Here is a 21,360-nt window from a genome sequence, read left to right as displayed (position 1 = left end):
TTGGCAGTATTGCACTGGAAAATAATATTTGGGAATTCCCCTTCAACCAAAAGTATAGGGGTTAAACCTGTTGTCAATGGATCCAAGGTTGGTGTTTGCAGTGCCATGCTATGATATTAGCACATATAAATATCATTCTTATAAAGTGTGATTATTTTTTTTATAAACAAGATAGACACTGCTTACACTTACAGAAATTTTCTAATATTTTCAAACAGTTTCAAATAGCTTATTTCATGATAATAGATTAAACCAATGGCAAAAGTATAAAGAAAGCTCCCAAATTATCTTTGATAAAACAAAAACCTAAAATATTTAGAAATTTGTTTTACATTTTTGTAGCCAATATAGTATTGCATTTCTTCTGCTGTTAGACACTAGTTCAACAAGTCTCAAGCTGCACAAGCATTTGGTATCAAACTAAAATACATGAATTATAATGAAAGTGCAAAACAAAGTTACTTCTAACAGAGATCTATACACATTTGGCTTCAATAACAACAAATGTTTAATCCCAGATTTCAGCTATCTGAAATGAAAACATAACTACATAATAATCCAATTACATGTAAAATTCAACTAAATACAAAAAGGAAGACGTGTGTGTACACACGGTGCTATGTACCTTTTCTGAAATTCGTGAATGAGCTTTTTGGCTTTGATGTACTTTTTCTCTAAAGCAGAGGACTGTCTCTGAAAATCATCAACTAACTGCCTGTAGTTAGCCAGGTCTCTCTGGGTGACTTGTAAAGCTTGTTCTGCATGCTGGTAACGATTTTCTGCTATTTCTGCTTGCTGAATCAGTTCATAATTTTGTGACTCCAACTGCTCTAGTAGCATTACCTTGATGAAGATTTTTTAAGCTGTTATTCAAATTGGTCTGTTGCTCTATACTAAGTAATTAAATTTTAAACAAAAATCTACCATTTCTGAAACAAATAAAAAAGATATCAAACTTTGTATGACAACAACTTTAAGAACTTTAAATATAATTCCATCTTAGAATGACAAAAGTACATTTGATGGGCATTGTTGATAATCTACATTTTCTAAGACGTAAGAAACAACAAACATATCAATCAAAAAACAAATGGTAACATTAACATAAAAAAGCCCCTAAATCCTGGAATAATGTTCTAAGAGGAATATTTTTATTACAAGTTGATCAGTATGCAAATCAAGCTGCACTGAATATGACTTTATTGTAAGTTAGATATTACATAAAGTAACAGCTTTATTTGTTTAGGATATTTGCAAAAAGCTACATGAGGGAACCAGCAGTCCTTAACTTTGAAATTAAAAACTGGAGGGAAGGCCATCAACTGCACCCACCACAATCTTTGGCTATTCTAATCAAACAGTGAAATTTGACAATCACTGCTATAACAAACCCATGGCCCCAAAGTGCAGAGCATGGTTTTGTTAGAACAGGTGGTGAACAATGGACACCAAGATTGATATCCTGAGATGTTAACCAATAGGCTACACAAAGCTCATATAGCAACAGAATGAGCATATTTAACTGATCAATTCAAAATACAACTGACCTGTTTCTTGTGTAGCTGTAGTTCTCAGGTTATTAAAAGACTGACATCCTAAATCCTTTGTCTGTTTTTATCATAACATCTCTCACAAATTTTAACAAAAATATGTTTCCTTCAAGGTTGTGTATCTAGAGATTTTATGTAATTTTCTTCACCATGAATGCTAAAAGTGATTTAGTTAGGACAACTGAAGTTTCTATAAAAAAATTATATTTAGAATTAAAATATTTTTTATCATTCTATTAGAAAGTTTTCTTAATTGATTTGTCAGGAAAGGAATCCTTGTAACAATACATTAAATACTTCAGGGCCAGAAAGCAGTAACAGTCATGATTATGTATGACTGATAAAATTGTTTATAGGTTTACTAAAATATAATTTAAAATAATAATTTGTTTGATGGATATTTATATATATATATATCAATATACAAAGAAACCTTAATTTACAGTTGTGGATGGATACCTTGTATCACATAAAGGTCAGAAAACTTAAACAATCTTAGATATGAATCTATCATACAAGATACACCTATTAATTCATTCAAATTCATAGCAAATTATTGTTAAAGGTAAATAGATTTAACTTGGCAACCTTTTACACAAGCGGCAACTCTGAAATTCATAACAATTCTATGTTTGTTATTGTTGGCTTTATTCAGATGTTATGAACAAAGTTTGTTTTACATTCATGATATGCAACAATTGAAAATAATTATCTTCAATGCATCTCTTAATCTGATGAAACAATGTATTCTAATCACTATAAGCATACAAGCTTAAATTAGTTATCTTAATTACCGATTTGACTTCTGATCTATGTAGGTAGCTTGTTTTGATCAGAAGTTAGTATTAATTTGTTTTATACAGTAATGCTGTGTTTGAAAAGTGGCTAACTGCTTGGGAATTTTTGACCCTAACAATGTTTCACACTCCATACTGAGGCCATATATCTGTCCACATCTACTTCACTACATAAAAAAGTCCCTAAATCACATTTAGTTGACTGGACATGACCAGGATTCAATGAGTGCTCACTATTAACCTTACTTACATGGGTCACAGGTCAAAGGCCATGTCATTGCACTTGTTGACTTGCATTCAAAATTTTATTGAACTACTATTTTATGAATGTATTTCAATAACTTTGGTATCAAATTGTAGATTATATTTCAAATTTTTGTATTATACATTAGTTAATTTCTTAATTTAAAAGTAATATTACAAAACAAATCCTAAATATCAATTTTTGTGTATCACATGGTATGTTGAATGCAGCATTGGTTCCAATTAGATGTTTGTGATGTCCAAATACACATTCTATACTTTCTTACGAATTAGATACTCAAATTACTGATACCAACAAGCTAGAATGTAAAATAAGAACCTCCTATCTTTTCTATTTCCTGAGATATTACTATATTTATTGAATCAACCAAAGTGGCCAATGATGTGTGTATAACCAATCGAAAGCTCAGAATGTTCCCCTAGTGGTTTTCTCAACCTCTGCAAAATATTTGCCCGGCAAATTCTTTCTTTTCATGCTAGACTCCAAGCAGTAAGGTAAGACATTACTGAGCTCAAAATTTCATATTTTTTTTAGACTCAAATATAGCTTAGTTACTAAGCTTGATAAATTAAAGTGGAATTCTGTGGTATTGATATAGTAATTTATGATTTTTGGTTAATTCAAAATATATATATATAAAACCTAAAAAAATTTGATAGGGTTCAGCAACTTATGGCAAGAATCAAATGAGTACAAAGTTCGTAACTAGAAGAGATAATTGTTTGCTATACTTCATTATTTACTGTTCTATGTTTTAAGAAAAATAAGTTTAAGAACTTATTTGTAAATAGTAATAATGTATGTACATATATAACATATTATAATTGAAATGTGACTGTATTTTACAAAATACTGGTCCACTAAAACACAGCCAAGACAGGTCATTTTATAAAGGCCAGTTTTATATTCTTGGATACCGTAACATGAGTGCACGTGTGCCGCATGATTGCAACTTCTGTAATGTTAGCCAGGCCCAGCTGAAAGGTCAATATAATAAAATAATAAATATATATAGATGTATGATGTTATAAGATTTAAGCTATTTAGACTAAACATTTTTTCATGTTATAAGCTGCAGTCATTCTAGAAATGAAAAAAAGAATAATTTATATTTATTTCCTAATTTTTTATGGTTGTTACGAGGTCGGTCAAATTGACCCAATCCATAGAGATACAGTAGTGAAAATAGCAGATAAAATATCTAAGTTTTTTTCTAGAAAAAAACATTTGATAATTATCTGAGGGTTATAAAAATTTCGCATGTGAAATTTGAAAGTTTTCTGATGCACAAAAGTATATTTAATCTTAAAATCAAAATTACTTTGCATGTTGGATAGTCAACATTCAAAAAGAAAAAAGGCATGAGAAAAACATTACTTTAGAAATCTTAAAACTTAATAAAAAACCTGATATTTTACATACAAAATCCTTGTAATGTTTACTGATAATATGCAAACTTTTGTGAAGATACGCCTACTAATTTAAAAGTAATAGCATGAAAACTATAAGAAGTACTAAATGGTTACCAGGTCAGTCCCTGGGACCAAGTCCATGCTGAGAGAGTTAATACCACAAAAAAGCTTAAAATTATATCACATACACAAGTAAAGAATAAACACAAATACATAAAATAATTTCAATAAGTGGTTATTTAGAAGATAATGTACTTAAAAATATTTCAAAGTGTGATTTTTTTTAAAATTAGTTCTGCATTAAGCACACAACATACCATTATAAAACCAATTGATACTTTACCAAGATGAGTAACAATGCAGAAGTATAGTATGAAATTAATAATAACTTTCTTACTTTTTCTTTCAGTCTTTTGATTTCTGTTTCTGATAATCCCTGTTTATATTGGGCCTGTAAACAGAGAAGCGTAATTTTAGTGAAGAAGAAAAAAAATAGCAGTCATTTATTAAATAACAGAATTATAATTTTTCCACCAAAATAATACAAAATAAAAACACAGATGCACACAACAGTCAGGGTCACACTGTCAATGATATAAAAACATGGTTATTTTTATCAATCAAATAATGAAAATTTCATAATCTTTACATCAAGCTTTTAGTGTTTTGAATACAACATTAACATTAATTACAACACTCATTATTATAATGTTTCACATTTATTCAAAACATTAAATAAAGTTTTAATTTCAGAGTAGTTACTGCTGAAATCAATGATTATCTAATTTCTCTGCTGCATATCCTAGACTTTGTATACATTGTTTTTACCATCTATATCCATTTTATGGGCTATCTAAGATATTAAGATTCAGAGCAGCTCTGTTTATAGAGACATGAAACTTGTGCGCTTTGTTCTAAAATAATAATAATAAGCAAAGTAACATCTTTGTTGCAAGCTCACATGTTCATAAATGAAAAAAAAATCTGGTCAGAAGATTGATAAACATGATAGAGAGAGCAAGCTTGTTATATTACGATTTGAGGTTATTCTTTGCTTGTTAACATTTATGTGAAACTTACATTAGAGTTCCTATACATTAAAGATCTATACTCGCTCACTACAACAGTGCATGCCCTTTTTTAAACTTATATTTTCAAAGCTACTTCAAAACAATCATCATGTCATGTGAGACTGAGCAATACTTTGAGTGAAGAAGTCTGTTTTTCATTCTTATTTTGTGCAATTAAATAAAAGTTCCATATTAACAATGGTGTAATAATAATAAAGACACATGTTTAGATACAAGTCTGATTTAAGTAACCCCAAGTTACAGCTGTACATTACTAAATATTGTAACTTAAAATAAACCTGATCATTGTTGTTCATAAATATACCAACTTCTTTAAGTTTAATTATCAATGTTTCCACTTCAAATTCAGGTGACAGGGAGTCACTACTTTCATTATTCATGTTTAGCTCTTCTATAATTGGATTATCCTCCCCATCTTCAGGTGTTGAATCAAGTGAATTATCCAAGGAATGAAGAGGTTGGGTCTGAAATGTTAATTACAAAAGCAAACTTATCAACTGATTTTTTTTAAAAGAGTGATAAATTTGATCAAAGTATAATAAATCTTTATTTTTACAGTTATTACAATTAAACATTTTCATTCACCTTCAAAGCACAGGATAAACACATTTAATTGAAGTTTTAAGTAGTTTGCAAAAAGTAAGATATATTTAAAGGAAATTAAGATATACATGAGCTGATATTGAAGTATTTCACATTTAATACTGTAAGGGTCAAAATATATGGCCATTATTTAACACATTTAAAATATGATAAATTTTCTAATAGATTATCTCACATTGCTGAATTTACTTACATTTTATTCCCAAACTATCCATTTTCTTACATAACACATTGTCAAAAAATAGCTTTCCAATCTTATAAAGTATTAGTTAAGAGGAACTTTACTAAAACACCAAAATGATACCTTCATATTCTTATTTAAAACCAAATTAGAAAAATAAAATCACCTTTATTTGGTAGGATTTTTTGTTCTGACTGCAGTTGTTCAGTTATAAAAAATAACATTACAAACTACAAACCTTTACTTGTTCACGATTTTGCTGCATGTACTGTTGTTCTATGGTGAGCTGCCGAGATTCTCGTTCTTTGTCTGCTTTCAACGACTGTGATATTAGCTGTGCTATTTCACTGTTGGTGCTGTCTTTTTCACGACCAATAACAAACCTAAATTCCAACAGCAATTTTTCACATTTTCTCAACGTTTGTAATAAGAGTTAGAATAAAACAACTGCAAAAGTTAGCATTATACCAATGACTCTTATTCCACAAGTACAATACAAGAAGAACCAAAGTAAAAAAACTGAAAATATCTTTTTAATCATCGAACAGAATATTTCCTTGGTATTTCATGTGTTGGCTGAAACTATGATAAACTTTCAGTTTTTCTTTAGTATTTAGTTTTATTCAACATTTACAATATATATACATAACACATGAAAAAGTTATATATACTCATCATAATATATTATTAGGATTCATGATTATTTTTGCCTACACTTAGATCTGTGTTTTTAAGGTTTAATACTGGGGATATTATTTTCAGATAAGCCCTAATATAAGCATAATTCTATACACAGTCTGAAAATTATAAGTTAAATGGAAATATTTATGCAGGAAAAAAGACCAATTTCTATTAAAGCAAAAATTTTCTAAACATTTTAATACTCTGCAAGGTAAAGAGGCGAAAGAAACATACCGTACTAATCCAGATGTGTTTCTTAACACTGATGCAGCATAGGCCTGAGTTACTCCGACCAAAGACTTGCTGTCCACCTCAATGATTTGATCGTTCACCTGGATTCTAAGGAAAACACAAAAGCTCTATCTGAAAAATATTTTCCCTTTTAGCAAACAGATATGAAATTTCTATTGAGCTCAAAGTCTTTAACATGAAAATATGTATAAATACAGTTTCAAAAGATACTGATCCATTGAAGAACTTCAATTAATTTTCACTAAATACAATGAACTAAAAATGTACTATTGTTTTTGATTTAAAATCACTAATTTTTAAAAATAAATCATGAAAAATTATAATAAAATCTTCATCTATACTTATCCACTCAAAATTGGTGGATGAGGAAATCTGGGACAGTAGCAAAAACTGCTTAATAACTTTAAAGAGTTACGCTATTCAAAAGAGCATGCCAAAAACCTGGTCAAAAAATGATAAAAAATTACATGTTCAGACATGATTTCTCACCTGGGTTAATAATATCTGTACTACTAGTGACCTCTAGTATGAACTCAGTATCAGCCAATTAGAAACCCACTAAAAGACAACATTAAATAAACAAAGTGCTACTCAGATGGAATTTTAACAATGTAACCAATAATTTCTGAGTAGAAATTACTATACTATTTACAACCTTCCCTCATTGGTCATTAAGAGTTCAACTTCTAAAGAAATGTACATTTTAATTAAATTTTAAGAGTTAGTTAAAACAATACTTAAATTAAAGCCTTTTAAGTCCATTAATTCAAAATGAAAACCTAAAGTAACAATTTATATATATATAGTTAGAATTGAGTGGAAATGTGAAAATAAAAATAATGTAAAAATCAGCATTATAAAAATTGAAATTAATGATACCCAAAAATTCAATAAATCTCAAATTTAATAACTAAACACATTTCAAGGAGTGTAGTGACTAATATTTTTTTTGTGTGTGAGAAAAATATCTTCAGATAGTTCAATCAAACTACTTTACTGCACAAAACTTCTCACCTTCCATCTCTGTCAGCTGCTCCACCATCTGTTATAGTTTTCACAAATATACCTAGTTTTTCAAGTCCAGCATCAGCTCCAACACCCATTCCTATAATACTCAGCCCCAAACCTTCAGAACCTACAATAAAATATCAGTAACTTTATGGATACATAAAAATTCATGAAAGAGGGAGGAAAACAAAATCACACAGTAAATATTTCTGGCATACAAGAAAACATATAGGCTGGAAGAAAACATTTCTTCAGTATGTATGTATAAAAATGACTAACTTATAAGTTTAGCATGCTTCTCATGCATTGTTCTGGGCTAAAAGTAAATTTATTCAGTCTTGTTTTCACATTTTTAAAGGTACCTTTTATTTCAAAATATTAATCCCTTAGCTGAAAAATAACTATTGTCTGAAAAACTGCCAACGTGGTATTCTCAAGCAAAACCTAAGAGTGAATATGAGTAGCAGAATAACAGGAGATTCAACCAAGATACTTATTATGAGGTAATTCTGAGTTCTCTGATCTTTACTTAGTTTGCGATGTGAAGAAACTTGATGCAAATATGAAAACATTTCTGTTTTAAATAGAGAATACTTGCTTATCTTTGCTTCAAAATATTTATATTTCTTTTAATACTTTTATAGGTTTAACCTGTTCGTTGCTATGTGGATTTATTAGATCCATCATCTATAGGTTTAACCTGTTCGTTGCCATGTGGATTTATTAGATCCATCATCTATAGGTTTAACCTGTTCGTTGCCATGTGGATTTATTAGATCCATCATCTATAGGTTTAACCTGTTCGTTGCCATGTGGATTTATTAGATCCATCATCTATAGGTTTAACCTGTTCGTTGCCATGTGGATTTATTAGATATCATCTATAGGTTTAACCTGTTCGTTGCCATGTGGATTTATTAGATCCATCATCTATAGGTTTAACCTGTTCATTGCCATGTGGATTTATTAGATCCGTTATCTATAGGTACAGTGTCAAAAACTGTTACTTAGTGTTTCTTAGAAAGATTGAACAGAAATAATTGTTAAAAGTGTTAATAAATTTTAATACATGTTTACTATTTCAGCATTCAACTAAAAATTGTGTGACATTTTCTTACTACTTTTTCTGTCAGCAAAAAGTGTATGTGCAAACCATTGGTCAAGACAATAAAATAATATATTGCCATTCTTTATGTTTCTTACCTTGAAACTTAGCCTAGAGGATCAGAAACTGATCAATAATCAATAAAAGCCAAAAATAAAAATATGAGAACTCACTATACACATTAACCCTCACATAAAAGGTAGATCAATGTGTGTATGTCATGACCTTTTATAGAGTTACATTCAAAATATAATTAATCTATTTTATTTTCATTGTATACGACTAAACTTGACATCAAAACATAGTTAATAAATCAAATTTTAATACTATATAAATTTTAAGTACTTAATTTTATAAAAAGTATTAAAAACATTCTCAATCTCCCCTAGTATTAGAATCACACTTGTTCTCTTGGTCTTCTCCATTCTCTAATTTATTTACCACTCCTCTCTAAAGTATAGAATTTAATATAAGTTACTCATTATAATATAATTAAACAAATCAAAAACAACCTTTTATGAATTCTACTAGAAATGTGAACATAAGTTATTACCTTTTATAACTTTACAGGAAGGTTAACATAAAATAACTAAATACCTTTTACAAGTTCTACTGGAAATACATCCATCTTTTCAATACGTTTCTCTAGCTCATACTCTGCAGAGGCAGACACTGGATCAACATCTTCATTTCGCCGATCATAATCATCAACAGAGTATGTACTATAGACCTGTCAAAATCATCAATCATCAGAATTTGAACTTGATTGTCAAACATTACAGTTGAATACATGTAGAGAAACATTAAAAAAAAGCTGGAAGATAAAATAGCAGGCAACTAAATCTAAGTTTCAAAAGCCATGCATACAATTTTGAAAACTATTATTAACTGGATACCAAAAGAACAAGATCAGTGTTTTTTACCATAAAAGTAGGCATCAAATGCATGTAATACATTAATTCAAATATTTCCTCAATTTAACAAATAAAATACATGACAATCAATTTTAAATTGTTTATTCAAACTATATAAAAGTGTTACTTTGTCACTTGTTACATATTTTAGTAATTATAATCACACTGTAAAGTAACACTTTTATCTAGTAGAATTAACAAAATTAAAGAGGAGGTGATAATAAAAAAAGAAAAAGCATTGAACTGATTAAACACTTACTCTGATGGGACTGGAACTAAACTTAACTCGTGTCTTTTTTCGAGCCACAACAGGGCAGTACATAGTCACTTCATCATCTTCACTTTCTTCCGCTAAACCTAAAATTTCAGTGAAGTAATGGCCCCCTTCAAGTATATGGTATTCAGTATTATTGTAAAAGATCTTTGAACCTGGCGAACAGGGAATCTCAGAAGCAGATTCTCCTTCATCGTCTAATCCTGATCCATCCAAAGACATAAGAGCCGAGTTATAGAATTCCCCTGATGTCTTTAAGTCCACACTTGTGATTGAATTTTCATTTTGGTGGGAAAGAAGTAACTTTACCTCATTCGCCTCTTCATCACTTAACATAGTTTGCCGTGAACTGTAATTCAGTGAAATATTAGCTTATCAGCAGAAATATCAATTATTCGTTTTTTCTTAATTCATACTACAAGTTAATTATAAGTTTTGAAATTTATCACAGTTTTGTACATATCTATAAAAATGAACAAAAACCCTTCTAACTAAAAGAAGTTTTATTTAACGTTACATTCTACAACTCAGTAACAGGTTTTATAAGCATCTCTAAGCCTTTCTATATCACTAGAACAAGTACACTTTTAAAATATTAATCAAAAGGAATAAAACAAATTTCTTTTTAACTTAAGGATTTGAAAAACTAACAAAACCTAACAGTCTTGTTACATGTATTCAATCAGTATTCTGTGTAAGTGGTTTTTTGTTCCAACAAGTAAATGTTCATCTTAAAATTATTAACCTTATTGTCAACATTTCTTTTCTTAGTTTACAATATTTACAAATTTCCATATAAAAATGTGCTACTAATATTTCAATTCACAATCATAATCACATAATTTTTAGCTTAGATATGATAGAAAAAATCTTCCACATATTTATATTTAGTTTAATAAAAGCACTCACTGAAACATTTTTAATCAGTTATTTCCAAGAACAGTCAAGTGAGTAGCGATCAAACATGGTCTCTCCACACAGTCAGAATACTGACTTAAGTGGTTCACAGGAAAAAAAAAATCAAATACTTTTACAAAACCACACATATTTACACACTATGGGAAAGAGTGATATGAAACTACAACATTCCTTCTAGATCTTATTAGTGCACCTTCACACGACACTCGTATCAAAAGACAAGGAATGCAGAGAGAGGTTTACACCATCACCCATGTTAATAAACACATTCTGAAGTCAGTGCAACAGTAACAGTGAGTAACCAATTTTTCCCATGTGTTGAAATAAAACTTACCGAAAAATCCTGTGAACCAGCAGATTAATCGAGAACGGAAAAAAAACAAAAAAAACAATTTCAATACAAAATTAACTGTTTGTTATTTCTAAAACATATCCACAGCTGGTTTACAAAATTACTTATTATACTATGAAAATTACATATATATATATATCAGGCAAAAAAATATTTTTGAAACCAGGTACACAAGTGATTAAAACATCTTTTATACTACATTTCAAGGCATGAATATCATTTAATATTCACTCATCTAAAATAAATCAAACAACAATAATAATAATATATACACCTTTATTCTTGGGCTTCTGTAGAAATGTATTTTTGGAACACAGCAACAGCAATTTCTTGTGATGTTATATATATTCTTTGGACTTTCTGGGCAGTGTATGTGAACATTTATAATTATACATTTGAATTATTTTAGAATGCCATTTTTTATATCATTGTGAAATGTAATTCAAGAACTTTCAGAACACAAATGTTCTCTTTCTTTCTTTCTCTATAAGTATACCTAAATGATGGACTTCCATCACTCAATATGCCAAATTAAGATTTTAGACAAATTTAAAGGACCCCAGTCCAAAAACAATTAACAACTGTGTACTTAAAAAAATGATAAACCACCACCATGTTGGTGATTTTGTTAAATATAAAATGCTTCTACAGTTTTACCTTAAAGGGCTATGTAATTGTTCATCTGTAACATAACATACTTATAACTAAACCAATAAAAAATTTGATTTGATTTTACCAAGTACCTGGGTTCAAAAACATGTTTGTTTGTTTTTGAAGTTAAGCACAAAGCTATCTGTGCCCTGCCCACCACGGGTATCGAAACCCGGTTTCTAGCGTTGTAAGTCCACAGACATACCGCTGTGCCACTGAGGGGCTTCAAAAACATAAAACTAAAGCTATTATCTGATCCAATAAGGTTTCATTTAAAACAAAAAGGAATTACAAAACAAGCAGGAGCATAACATCAATAGCACACATAGTAATAGTGCACCTTCAACTAATGTGTACTACTAATATTGTTGTGGTTGTTCTGTTGCTTGAACACTGTATTAGCTTATTTCTGCAATGATGAAAGTTCTTATATTACTATTAGCCATACATGTGATTTTCTGAATCATTGTTAGCTGAAGTAGTATTCTATCTACAGTTTTGGCAAATAGGGAAATATCTTATCATCATGAATGTTTTCTTTCTAAGGCAGTGACTTGATAAGCAGCCAGTGCAAACTGCAAGGTAGAGGGAAATACATTTTTTATAATTCACTTAATATGTTGTCAAAAAAAAGTGAAGTTTTATCATGTACAACTTATAAACTGTTATGTTCATGACAATACCTTTAAATTTTATTTACTGAGATTAATCAGTAACTTTCATATTTATTAGGTGGAGAACTGACATGAGTGTAACTCTGTTTTCAATCAACTTAAGTCATGAGAAATAGTCGAAGAACCTTGATTATTATTTCTACCAAGTGCAAAGTGCATCTTAGATGTCAGGAACATGTTGCAAACCATTCTTAAAGTGGAAATCGAGGTCAAAATGGAATAGCTCTGAGCAAAAGTAGCCTTACTTTGGGAGGACATTTTCATCAACAAAAACAAAACTTTGAAAGCATCACTACATGTTTGCAAAACAAGACAATGAGCCTTAAACTTACTCAGTTTTTTAAAGAAAAACCAGTCTAGCGTATTTCCACTTGTTCAAAGTTGTCACCAAAAAAAAATGGGCAATTTCAGTATGATCACTTCTGATTTTAAGGTTAATTCACATTTAAAACAATATCTGAAGGATTAACATCATAACTTTAAAAGCTGATCAGCCACTTCCTTATGGAACAGTAACATTTTTGTATTAAATAATCCTAATAAAAATGAAAAAACTAGCCACCATAAACATTGAATTAATACAGATAACCATAAACAAAAATATAATATATATATATATATAACAATGGCTACTGGAAGAAAGGAAAACATTTACCTTGAACTAAGAAACCTTTCAGCTTCTTCTGATGTCATCAACTCCACCTCATTATTCAAATGAGAACAGTTACCTTTTAGGTTGCTAAAAGGTCCCTTTTCAATAAAGAAAACAACATTAAGATTTTAAAGTAAAACATTAGTTTGTAATAATACATAACAAAATTTACTTAATTTTTTTAGCCAAAATTCTTATATAAGTTATATTTTGAGTGATCATTTATTCTACGAGTTTTGGTAAGTGCTTTTTTTTTTCTGTCAGCCTGGATTAATACTCATTTTGTTAGACTGGATAGGTGCTCATTGAGTCAGCTTGGATAATTGCTCTTTCTCTCAGCCTGTGTTAGCACTTTTACTCTCAACCTGCATAGCTGTTCTTTCTATAAGCATGAATATAGTTCTTACATTGTCAGATTGGGTTGATGCTCACTTCGTTAGGTGTTCATCTTGTCAGGCTGTTTGAATACTCATTCTGCTGGGCTTGGAAGGTACATATTCTATCAAATGGTGCACAAACTTATTCTGTCAGATTCAGTAGGTGGTCTGACTCTAGAGAAGCTGGCTGAACAACAACATAGCCATCCACTCTAGTGGACTGTATAATCTTTATTTCACACCACAATTAACCCTGCTATAAAAGACCTCCATATTCTTAACACAAACTGCATGTATTTATAATAAATGTAGTTTAAAGGTTAGAAATAATTATTAAATTCAGAAGACTTTCGTACTAAAACACTACACTGCTTTGGTACGTGCATTAGGCTGGATTTACTGTTTTGAGCACTTACATTTACTGATGCATTAACATTTACATTCTTCGAAAGTACCATTAGAGATGATTACAGTGGTAGACACTGGTTTCTTACTGCTTATTCACACAAGTAACTAGATATTAGGCAAAATGTGGCATTTATGGTAATAAAACATTACAGTGCCATTTACTCCTAATTGGTAATACAATTTTATTATAATGTTTGTAGAATTTGTTAATATTCTTGTCAAAAGCATGCACAAGTTCATGTAGTAAACTGGGACACTGATAAAAAAGAATCACGTGGATGGCACAAAACACTGGTTTGTTTGTTGTTATAGCCGGAAAACAATTTAAATGCTTGTACAAACTAACAGTAACAACAATTTCTAGAAATGAGAAAACAAAATCTATTATATCAGTAACCTAATCTTTCTTTATCTACTGAAACAAAAACCATGTCTGATGTCTAATTAGTGCATTAAAATTTTTAATTTCACAATTTAGTTCAGTCACAATCAGCAAAATATCACTGAGCAATGATCACTTCTTCTAAATTAGAAACAGATTTTTTATTCAAATTATCTAATTTAATTTTACAATCATATTACCTGATTAGTAGATTGATCAGATTCCAAGACTGCCTCAACCATAAATAGTTCATGTTCTCGGCACTCAAATTCTGCTAAAGTCTCACCAGCTGCATCTTTCACACATTTTGATGTTTCAGGAATAATTTCATGCTTAGAACCCTACATTAGAAAAAAAAAAAGAAGTAAGAAAGGTAATAATTAGAGTACTGTACATCAATGAGGGAACAACAAAACTGTCCTTGAAGTTGACATTCCAGCCCCCAATATGATGGCTGGACATAAATACCAAGATGTTAAGGTACTACTATACTAACCCCAACCTTTTGCTATTAGTATAGCTTCCATCCTCTACATTTGGTGCATAAATAGTTTGAAAAAAATGTGTCTAAAAAAACCAATGGGAACCCATATGAACCCAATTAAAAAGTATAGGGTTACAGAGCAAAGAAACTTTCAACAAAATTTCAATTTTAAGAATTTACTACACTGGATATGCTGTTCTCTTGAGATAGTAAGCCAAGTGCAGTTTGAAAGACAATTCTAAAAGCACAACCCATATACACAAACAAATCATTAATCCCTAATAAATAGCTTTTTCTTCTCAATTTTATAATTATCAGTGCCTTAAGTATAAGTATATCTAAATAGTTTTCTTCTTCATTCCTGCTTCTATGCATAACAAAACAAAAATAAAATCTGATACAAAACTTGAAAAAAAAAAGTTCACAGCTTATGTACAATCCTAACTTCTAACCACATAGTTTTATTTCAGCTTTCAAATTTGAGTGTGTGTGTGTGTTTGAGAGAAATAGAGATTTCAAATAGTTTTATGAATATTTTGAGTAATGGAAATTGAATATTTTTATTTCCTTAAGTGTTCTGGGCTTGTGTACAATACCAGTCAAAAATTATAAAGTTGAGATATATCTTCTGGTAATAGGTGTACTAAACAAAAGTTAAAAAGCAATAAGAATAATTTTACCTGGGACAAAAAGTAGACAGAACTCAAGCTCTGAAGATCTTCTCTGTCTTGCTCACTCCAAATATGCTTATCCTGAGACCACTCTCCAAATTCATATCCTTTGATTCCATCACTCTTGGTATTGGGGCTGTCAACTGAATCAGGATAGAGAGGTTTTTCCCATTTCCTTCTAGTAATAGGCACTGAAATATCAGGAGAAGCAGGGGAAATGTCATCAGGAGTGCAAATTTCAATATGTGAAGTCAAGTCTCCTTCATTTCTGTCTCCTTCACTGTCAGTTTTTACAGATGATGGTGATACAGAGTTTTCATCAGCTTGATAGTTAGACTGACTCTTGTAAAAATTCTCACAATTCTCCTCACCAGCTATAGCCTTAGGTTCACATTCTTCAATAAGGTCTTTGATTATTATTTTTTCTTTACCTATGTACACGGGATATTTTTTCTCTGCGTCTATGACATCTAAAGACAGAGAAATAACCAGGTCTATACACATTTATCTTTATGCATAGGGAAATGGGCACTTAAAAGGTTCATAGAATATATTAATCATTAAACTTCATGCATATTTTTATTATCTGTTTGAAAATATCTTTTATGGCTATCCATTTCACTATGGTTAAGTACATTTGATCAGAACAAGATGCAGAAACATTTCTTTGTTGTCATGGTCAGAAACCTATACGATCACCAATTTTTTTTCTTAGTAAATACTAATTACTAACTAGTTTTTATCCTATTTTGCAGCTATTAATCTGTTACTGACTTCTAGAAAGCCCCAAGAAGGATCACTTCTATATTGGTAGTGGCTGGAATTCAGTCTTGGGTCTCATTAATAGTGAGGCTAGTGTGTTATCCACTTTCCTGGAGTCCCCCTCATTAAGTTTTGAATCAACTAACTATTTGGATGCTTTCAAGAGAGGTATTCAGGTCTTGCTGAGTTCTATGCTGGATTGGATAAGTGTATTATCGGTTAGATAGATATATAAGGCTTCTTTTATCTTTCTTTTTTCTTGTGTGGTTTACATCCCATTACTTTTGTGTTATTCTGATTTAATGTACGGTTTTCTTTTTTAGTATAATGGGCTATTGCAGACAAATTAGTCTTGTGTGTTTTATTATGTTCCTCAACCATAACTTTTGTTTTTTCAAAGTGTTTGAGTTGACATTCACCAGGGATGTTTGTAAATAGTGTTTTGCTCTTCAATGGGTCTTTGGGTGATTTTGTGTATTAACTATGATAATACTATATTGTGCCATCTCTGAAAACTGTTCAGAATTTATGCTGTTAACATATCTTCTGTATGTTTTCAAAGAGATCTTTGCTTATTCTTGGTGTTTATCTTCTTTATCAAGTTTTTTTTTTTGGGAGGTATCCATTGTCCAAGAGGGTTGTAGTGTAAAAATAGCCACTGTAAATTGCTAGTTTCCAGAATGAATAAGATTTTGTAGCATCATATTACCCTCACCCCTGGATTTGGGGGGAGGGGGTAAAGGTATTGCAATCATGTTCATGTGTGTGTGTGTGTGTGTGTGTGTGTCTGTCTGCCTGTGTTTCCATGCACATATCTCAAAAACTAATAGACTAATATCCACGAAAATTGTATACAAGATGGGAAGTCAATATGGGACAGGCCTCCCCAAATTTGGTGTAGATCCAGATCACTTTGAAGCATTTTGTATAATCAGGAGATAGGGCACTTTTCGCAGTTTTGGTTAATAACTCTGTAAAGTGTGATTGGATTTGTACCAAATTTCATGGGCACCTTAAAGATGAGACTCTTCATCACACACTAGAAAAAATATTCCAGAGCATTGATCATTTGGATCTGAAAAGAATTTTCTGAAATGGAATTTGATGTTATCCAATATAAATGCATGCAATCTCGAAAATGAGCAGCAGGGTGAGGGTATGCAATCTCGCTAATTGCTCTAGTTTATTCCAGAAATTAGGCAGTCTACAATAACCATCTTCATAAAGATTAGCGGCTGAAGCACAGGTTGAAAACTATTTAATAATTAGTTAGACTACTCAAAAGACAGCAACAGAGTAATAGCCATAACAAAAAAGTAAACACTAGTTAGTATTAGTATCTACTAAAAAAATTGGTGACTAATTAAAGACTTAGGTGACATGGCAATGATTAATATCTGATTGCCACAACCTTATCATCAGTAACATAAAAGTTTTTCTTTATTTTTCCTTTGGTCACAAAAGTTATTTAAAAAAGTACAAGTAGTTCTCTTTAGAATTTTACTGTCAACCCTACTACTTTCTTTAAATATGGATTTTCATTATTTAAAAGTACACATGTCATAGCTAGTATATTTGACAAAACAACATTAACCCTTTACCCCTTCAGACATACTTGATGGGAAATTACTAGACAGATTCTGAGGGGGCCAATTCTCTATAGCTAATGAAAAATTAATAACATTAATCATAATCCAACCTAAGAAAAATTACAAAGGATTTCATTCACTATTTGGTCTTGATAAATAAATAAAAATCTCCAACATGAAGTCCTAGGAAAATCTTTGAGATAAATTACAATCTTTAAGTTAAAACCCCTTTTAAACAAAAAATAATTATGTATATTCACAGTTAAAAAATTTCAGTAAATTTACTTTGAAAATTGGAATGCATAAGTTGCAATAAACTCCCCCACTGAAACCGGATAACCCCTATGTTATACCCATACAGTGTATAAAAGTCATACAAAATAATGTGTATACTTAATAAGAAAACCTCAGGCCATGTAAAGTAGTTGGCTGTCATGTGCATATTTTTGGTTTTGTAACCTACAAGTGAAATGTTTTTTTTTTCTTCCTTCTACAGTTAGTGGTGAAAATATTACTTTCAAAATAATTACCAATCAGCATTTGAATTTGCTCCCCCTGTTGATTTTAGTATAGTTATCTTTTAACCTAAAATAATAAAAGGCCTAGTCACCTAGTGAAAAAAAAAGTTTTCATTTTAATAGATTCCAGAGTTTTCCTTTGATTTTTAGGTATTTCAAGTTGTATAAAGTAGCATAAGAAAGGTCAGTTTTTATTTCCCATTGTAAAAAGTATTCAAGGAACTTTATCATAGAGAATCTTTTCAACAAAGCTTTACTGTGAACCAGTGGTACGCCTACTTAATTTTGTTTCCTCAATATTGTATTGACAGGCCTAGTATGGGTTATATTTTATCTACTGTTATTGTAAGTATTTTATTTTTTGGAGCATAATAATACTTTTTGCCAAAAAAAAGTTATTTTTATCCTTTTTTTTATTCCAAGAACCTTAACAGTCCAAATGAGCAGAGAAACAAGAAGCTTCATAGCGCACAAAAATTGAATACATTAAATCCTTTTAGAACTAATATTACATATAATATGAGTGTAAAGGTTTTTAGGAAAAATGTCAACATTTAAATTGATACTTCACATACTTTTATCTGTTAAACTTTTTTGCACATTGGTTATAAACATTAAGTAAAACAGCATCAATAGCTTGAGATGCAATTAAAAAAATGTCAATTGTATACAAATGTTTCTTTATATAGCAACTACTAGAACAAGCTTCAAAAATTAAATAAATCTCTTTATCTTCAAGTAAGATTGTTGTATTTGCCCATTATTCTATAAGCATAAAACATACCGTTGCAACCAATTTTTATTATAGTACAGTCACCAAACTCACCTTTATCCAGTCCTACATTACAGTTTTCCACATCCAAAGGTGTGGCTGGTGAGTTATCACTCATGTGAGAGCTTTCTCCACTTACATCTGCTTCATCAACCAGTAAACCATCTTTGTTTTCAAATAACGTATCTTCATCCTTTTCTGAAGATATTTCATTTTCCTTCACTGAAATGGAGTTTTTTGAAAGCTCTGAATTCAAATCTGATACCTGCAAAGTTGCTTCACTATAAGGTAAAAACTGATCACATGGCATATTGTGGTTAGACTGATCAGCTGCTAACAATGTGGAAAAATTATGTTGGGATTCAGTATTTCCTGGATCTTCAGATGAATGAGTAGTTGCATCAAGACTGGGATGGTAGCCATTCCTAGATGGCTCATAATGAACACAAGGATGTTCATACACAGACACATTTTTCACTTGTGACATATCTTCATCAATTTGAGTTTCAGTGTAATCTTCCAGTTTTACATGAACTTCTATTTTATTTGTAGGATGAAAATTAGCTGTAGTTAATGAACTTGGACTTAAGTTAAAATTTGTTTCTGTACATTCAAGTATTCTGTTGCTTTCAACATTTTCAGAAGAACTAGATTCAAGATTTTTACGTTTGATTTCATTGTTCTGTGCTGGACAAACAGTTGGAATTTTACAAGCATCTACTAATGAATCTTCTAAAATACTTGATTTTTTGCATTCTAAAGTGACAGTTTCTATAGGAAAGTCTAGACTCTGGGGACGTTCTGAAACTGTACAAGGAGGTGATTCCGGTATAACCAAAGAAGAATTAGAACTACTGGTAAGTCGTTCAGGAAGTTCTATTACTGGGGAGGATGAGAGGCTTGGAGACAGTTGGTCTGGAGTAGTTTCGTGGCTAGATGAAGAATGAATGGATTGCTTCAAGCTAAATGTAGTACTGTCTGTTGACAACCTTTTACTTTTTTCTTCAAGTTGTTCAAACATAGCACGAGCAGAATTAAACCTTGTAACATGACCCTCATTACGAGTCAAACTGGAAGATCCAACAGCAACATGATTTGTTTGTGAAATGTTATGAGATTTTGTTGAAGTTTCAGTTTTTGCCAAAATTTGGTGAACTTTTGAAGGTGATTCCGTCCGGCTTAATTTGGTTTTACTTTTCATCAAAAACTCCTCTTTTGGGGGGGATAGTGACTGAAACATGTTGGCTATTGTGCTAACTTTACTACCTAAACGTCTTGTTGGTTCTGATCGGCTCACACTTGTTTTTTTCTCTTGCTTTTCATGCGACTTTTCTTCAAATGTTGACTTGAGCGTATTTATATAGGGCCGTTTTTCAGTGTTCTGGACATTACTGTCTAACCAGCCAGTTCTGGATCGACTAGCTGCAAGAATTTCAGCACGAACATCTGCCATGCTGATGTTTTCAGAATAAAGCTTGAAAGCGTAGGAAAGATCTTTCTTTTAGAAACATTCTCTCATTGTGACCAAAAGATCTGTGAAAAGGAGATAAATTTAAGTATTTAACATACAGATTATAAATCATTAAAATTAAAGCTTTACCTTCACACAATCTCAAACTTCAGCAATTTAACACTAGTGAATAACTTTAATCAAAATTTGATTAATATGCTTTAGAAAAAAAACAAAAAAACAACAACAACAAGGGTTTTTATAAAGATATTCAAACTTGTTTAATGTGTGTGCTATCATGGCAAACCAGTTAAGTTTCAGACAAGATGGACCAAGAAAATACCTTAATAAGTACAGGCACCATTGGATTATCCTGTATAAAAATGCAAAAAAAACAATTTTACAAATGATGGTAATTGGTATAATTACTGGCTATAAACAGTTTAACTTGAAACTTTAAAAAAAGTATCAAAAGAGATAGTGACACTGCTACTGAAGTAATCTAAGTACTACTCATTGCTGGGCTATGAATATTATTTTTCTTAAACCACCAAATGTTTTCAAAGT

The 21,360-nt window shown here is 30.6% G+C and overlaps 1 protein-coding gene across 1 annotated transcript in view; it reads right to left on the bottom strand.

Moving 5' to 3' along the window:
* Positions 1-625: 625 nt before the first annotated feature.
* Positions 626-21,360, bottom strand: part of LOC106474138 — a gene marked incomplete at its 3' end in the record, with an annotated part of 34,546 nt that continues 13,811 nt past the window's right edge. Inside the window, exons 3-15 of the mRNA XM_022402501.1 lie at positions 19,398-20,876; positions 15,712-16,172; positions 14,748-14,888; positions 13,384-13,478; positions 11,386-11,394; positions 10,119-10,482; positions 9,543-9,675; positions 7,847-7,967; positions 6,815-6,919; positions 6,138-6,282; positions 5,424-5,579; positions 4,422-4,475; positions 626-843 (exon numbers count right to left, since the gene is read on the bottom strand). Of these exons, the coding sequence (XP_022258209.1) occupies positions 626-843; positions 4,422-4,475; positions 5,424-5,579; positions 6,138-6,282; positions 6,815-6,919; positions 7,847-7,967; positions 9,543-9,675; positions 10,119-10,482; positions 11,386-11,394; positions 13,384-13,478; positions 14,748-14,888; positions 15,712-16,172; positions 19,398-20,796 (3,401 nt within the window). The remainder of the gene's footprint in view (positions 844-4,421; positions 4,476-5,423; positions 5,580-6,137; positions 6,283-6,814; positions 6,920-7,846; positions 7,968-9,542; positions 9,676-10,118; positions 10,483-11,385; positions 11,395-13,383; positions 13,479-14,747; positions 14,889-15,711; positions 16,173-19,397; positions 20,877-21,360) is intronic.

This window comes from Limulus polyphemus, unplaced genomic scaffold, assembly GCF_000517525.1.
Source record: "Limulus polyphemus unplaced genomic scaffold, Limulus_polyphemus-2.1.2 Scaffold6866, whole genome shotgun sequence".
NCBI lineage: Eukaryota > Metazoa > Arthropoda > Merostomata > Xiphosura > Limulidae > Limulus > Limulus polyphemus.
This window is presented reverse-complemented; position numbering and strand designations above follow the sequence as displayed.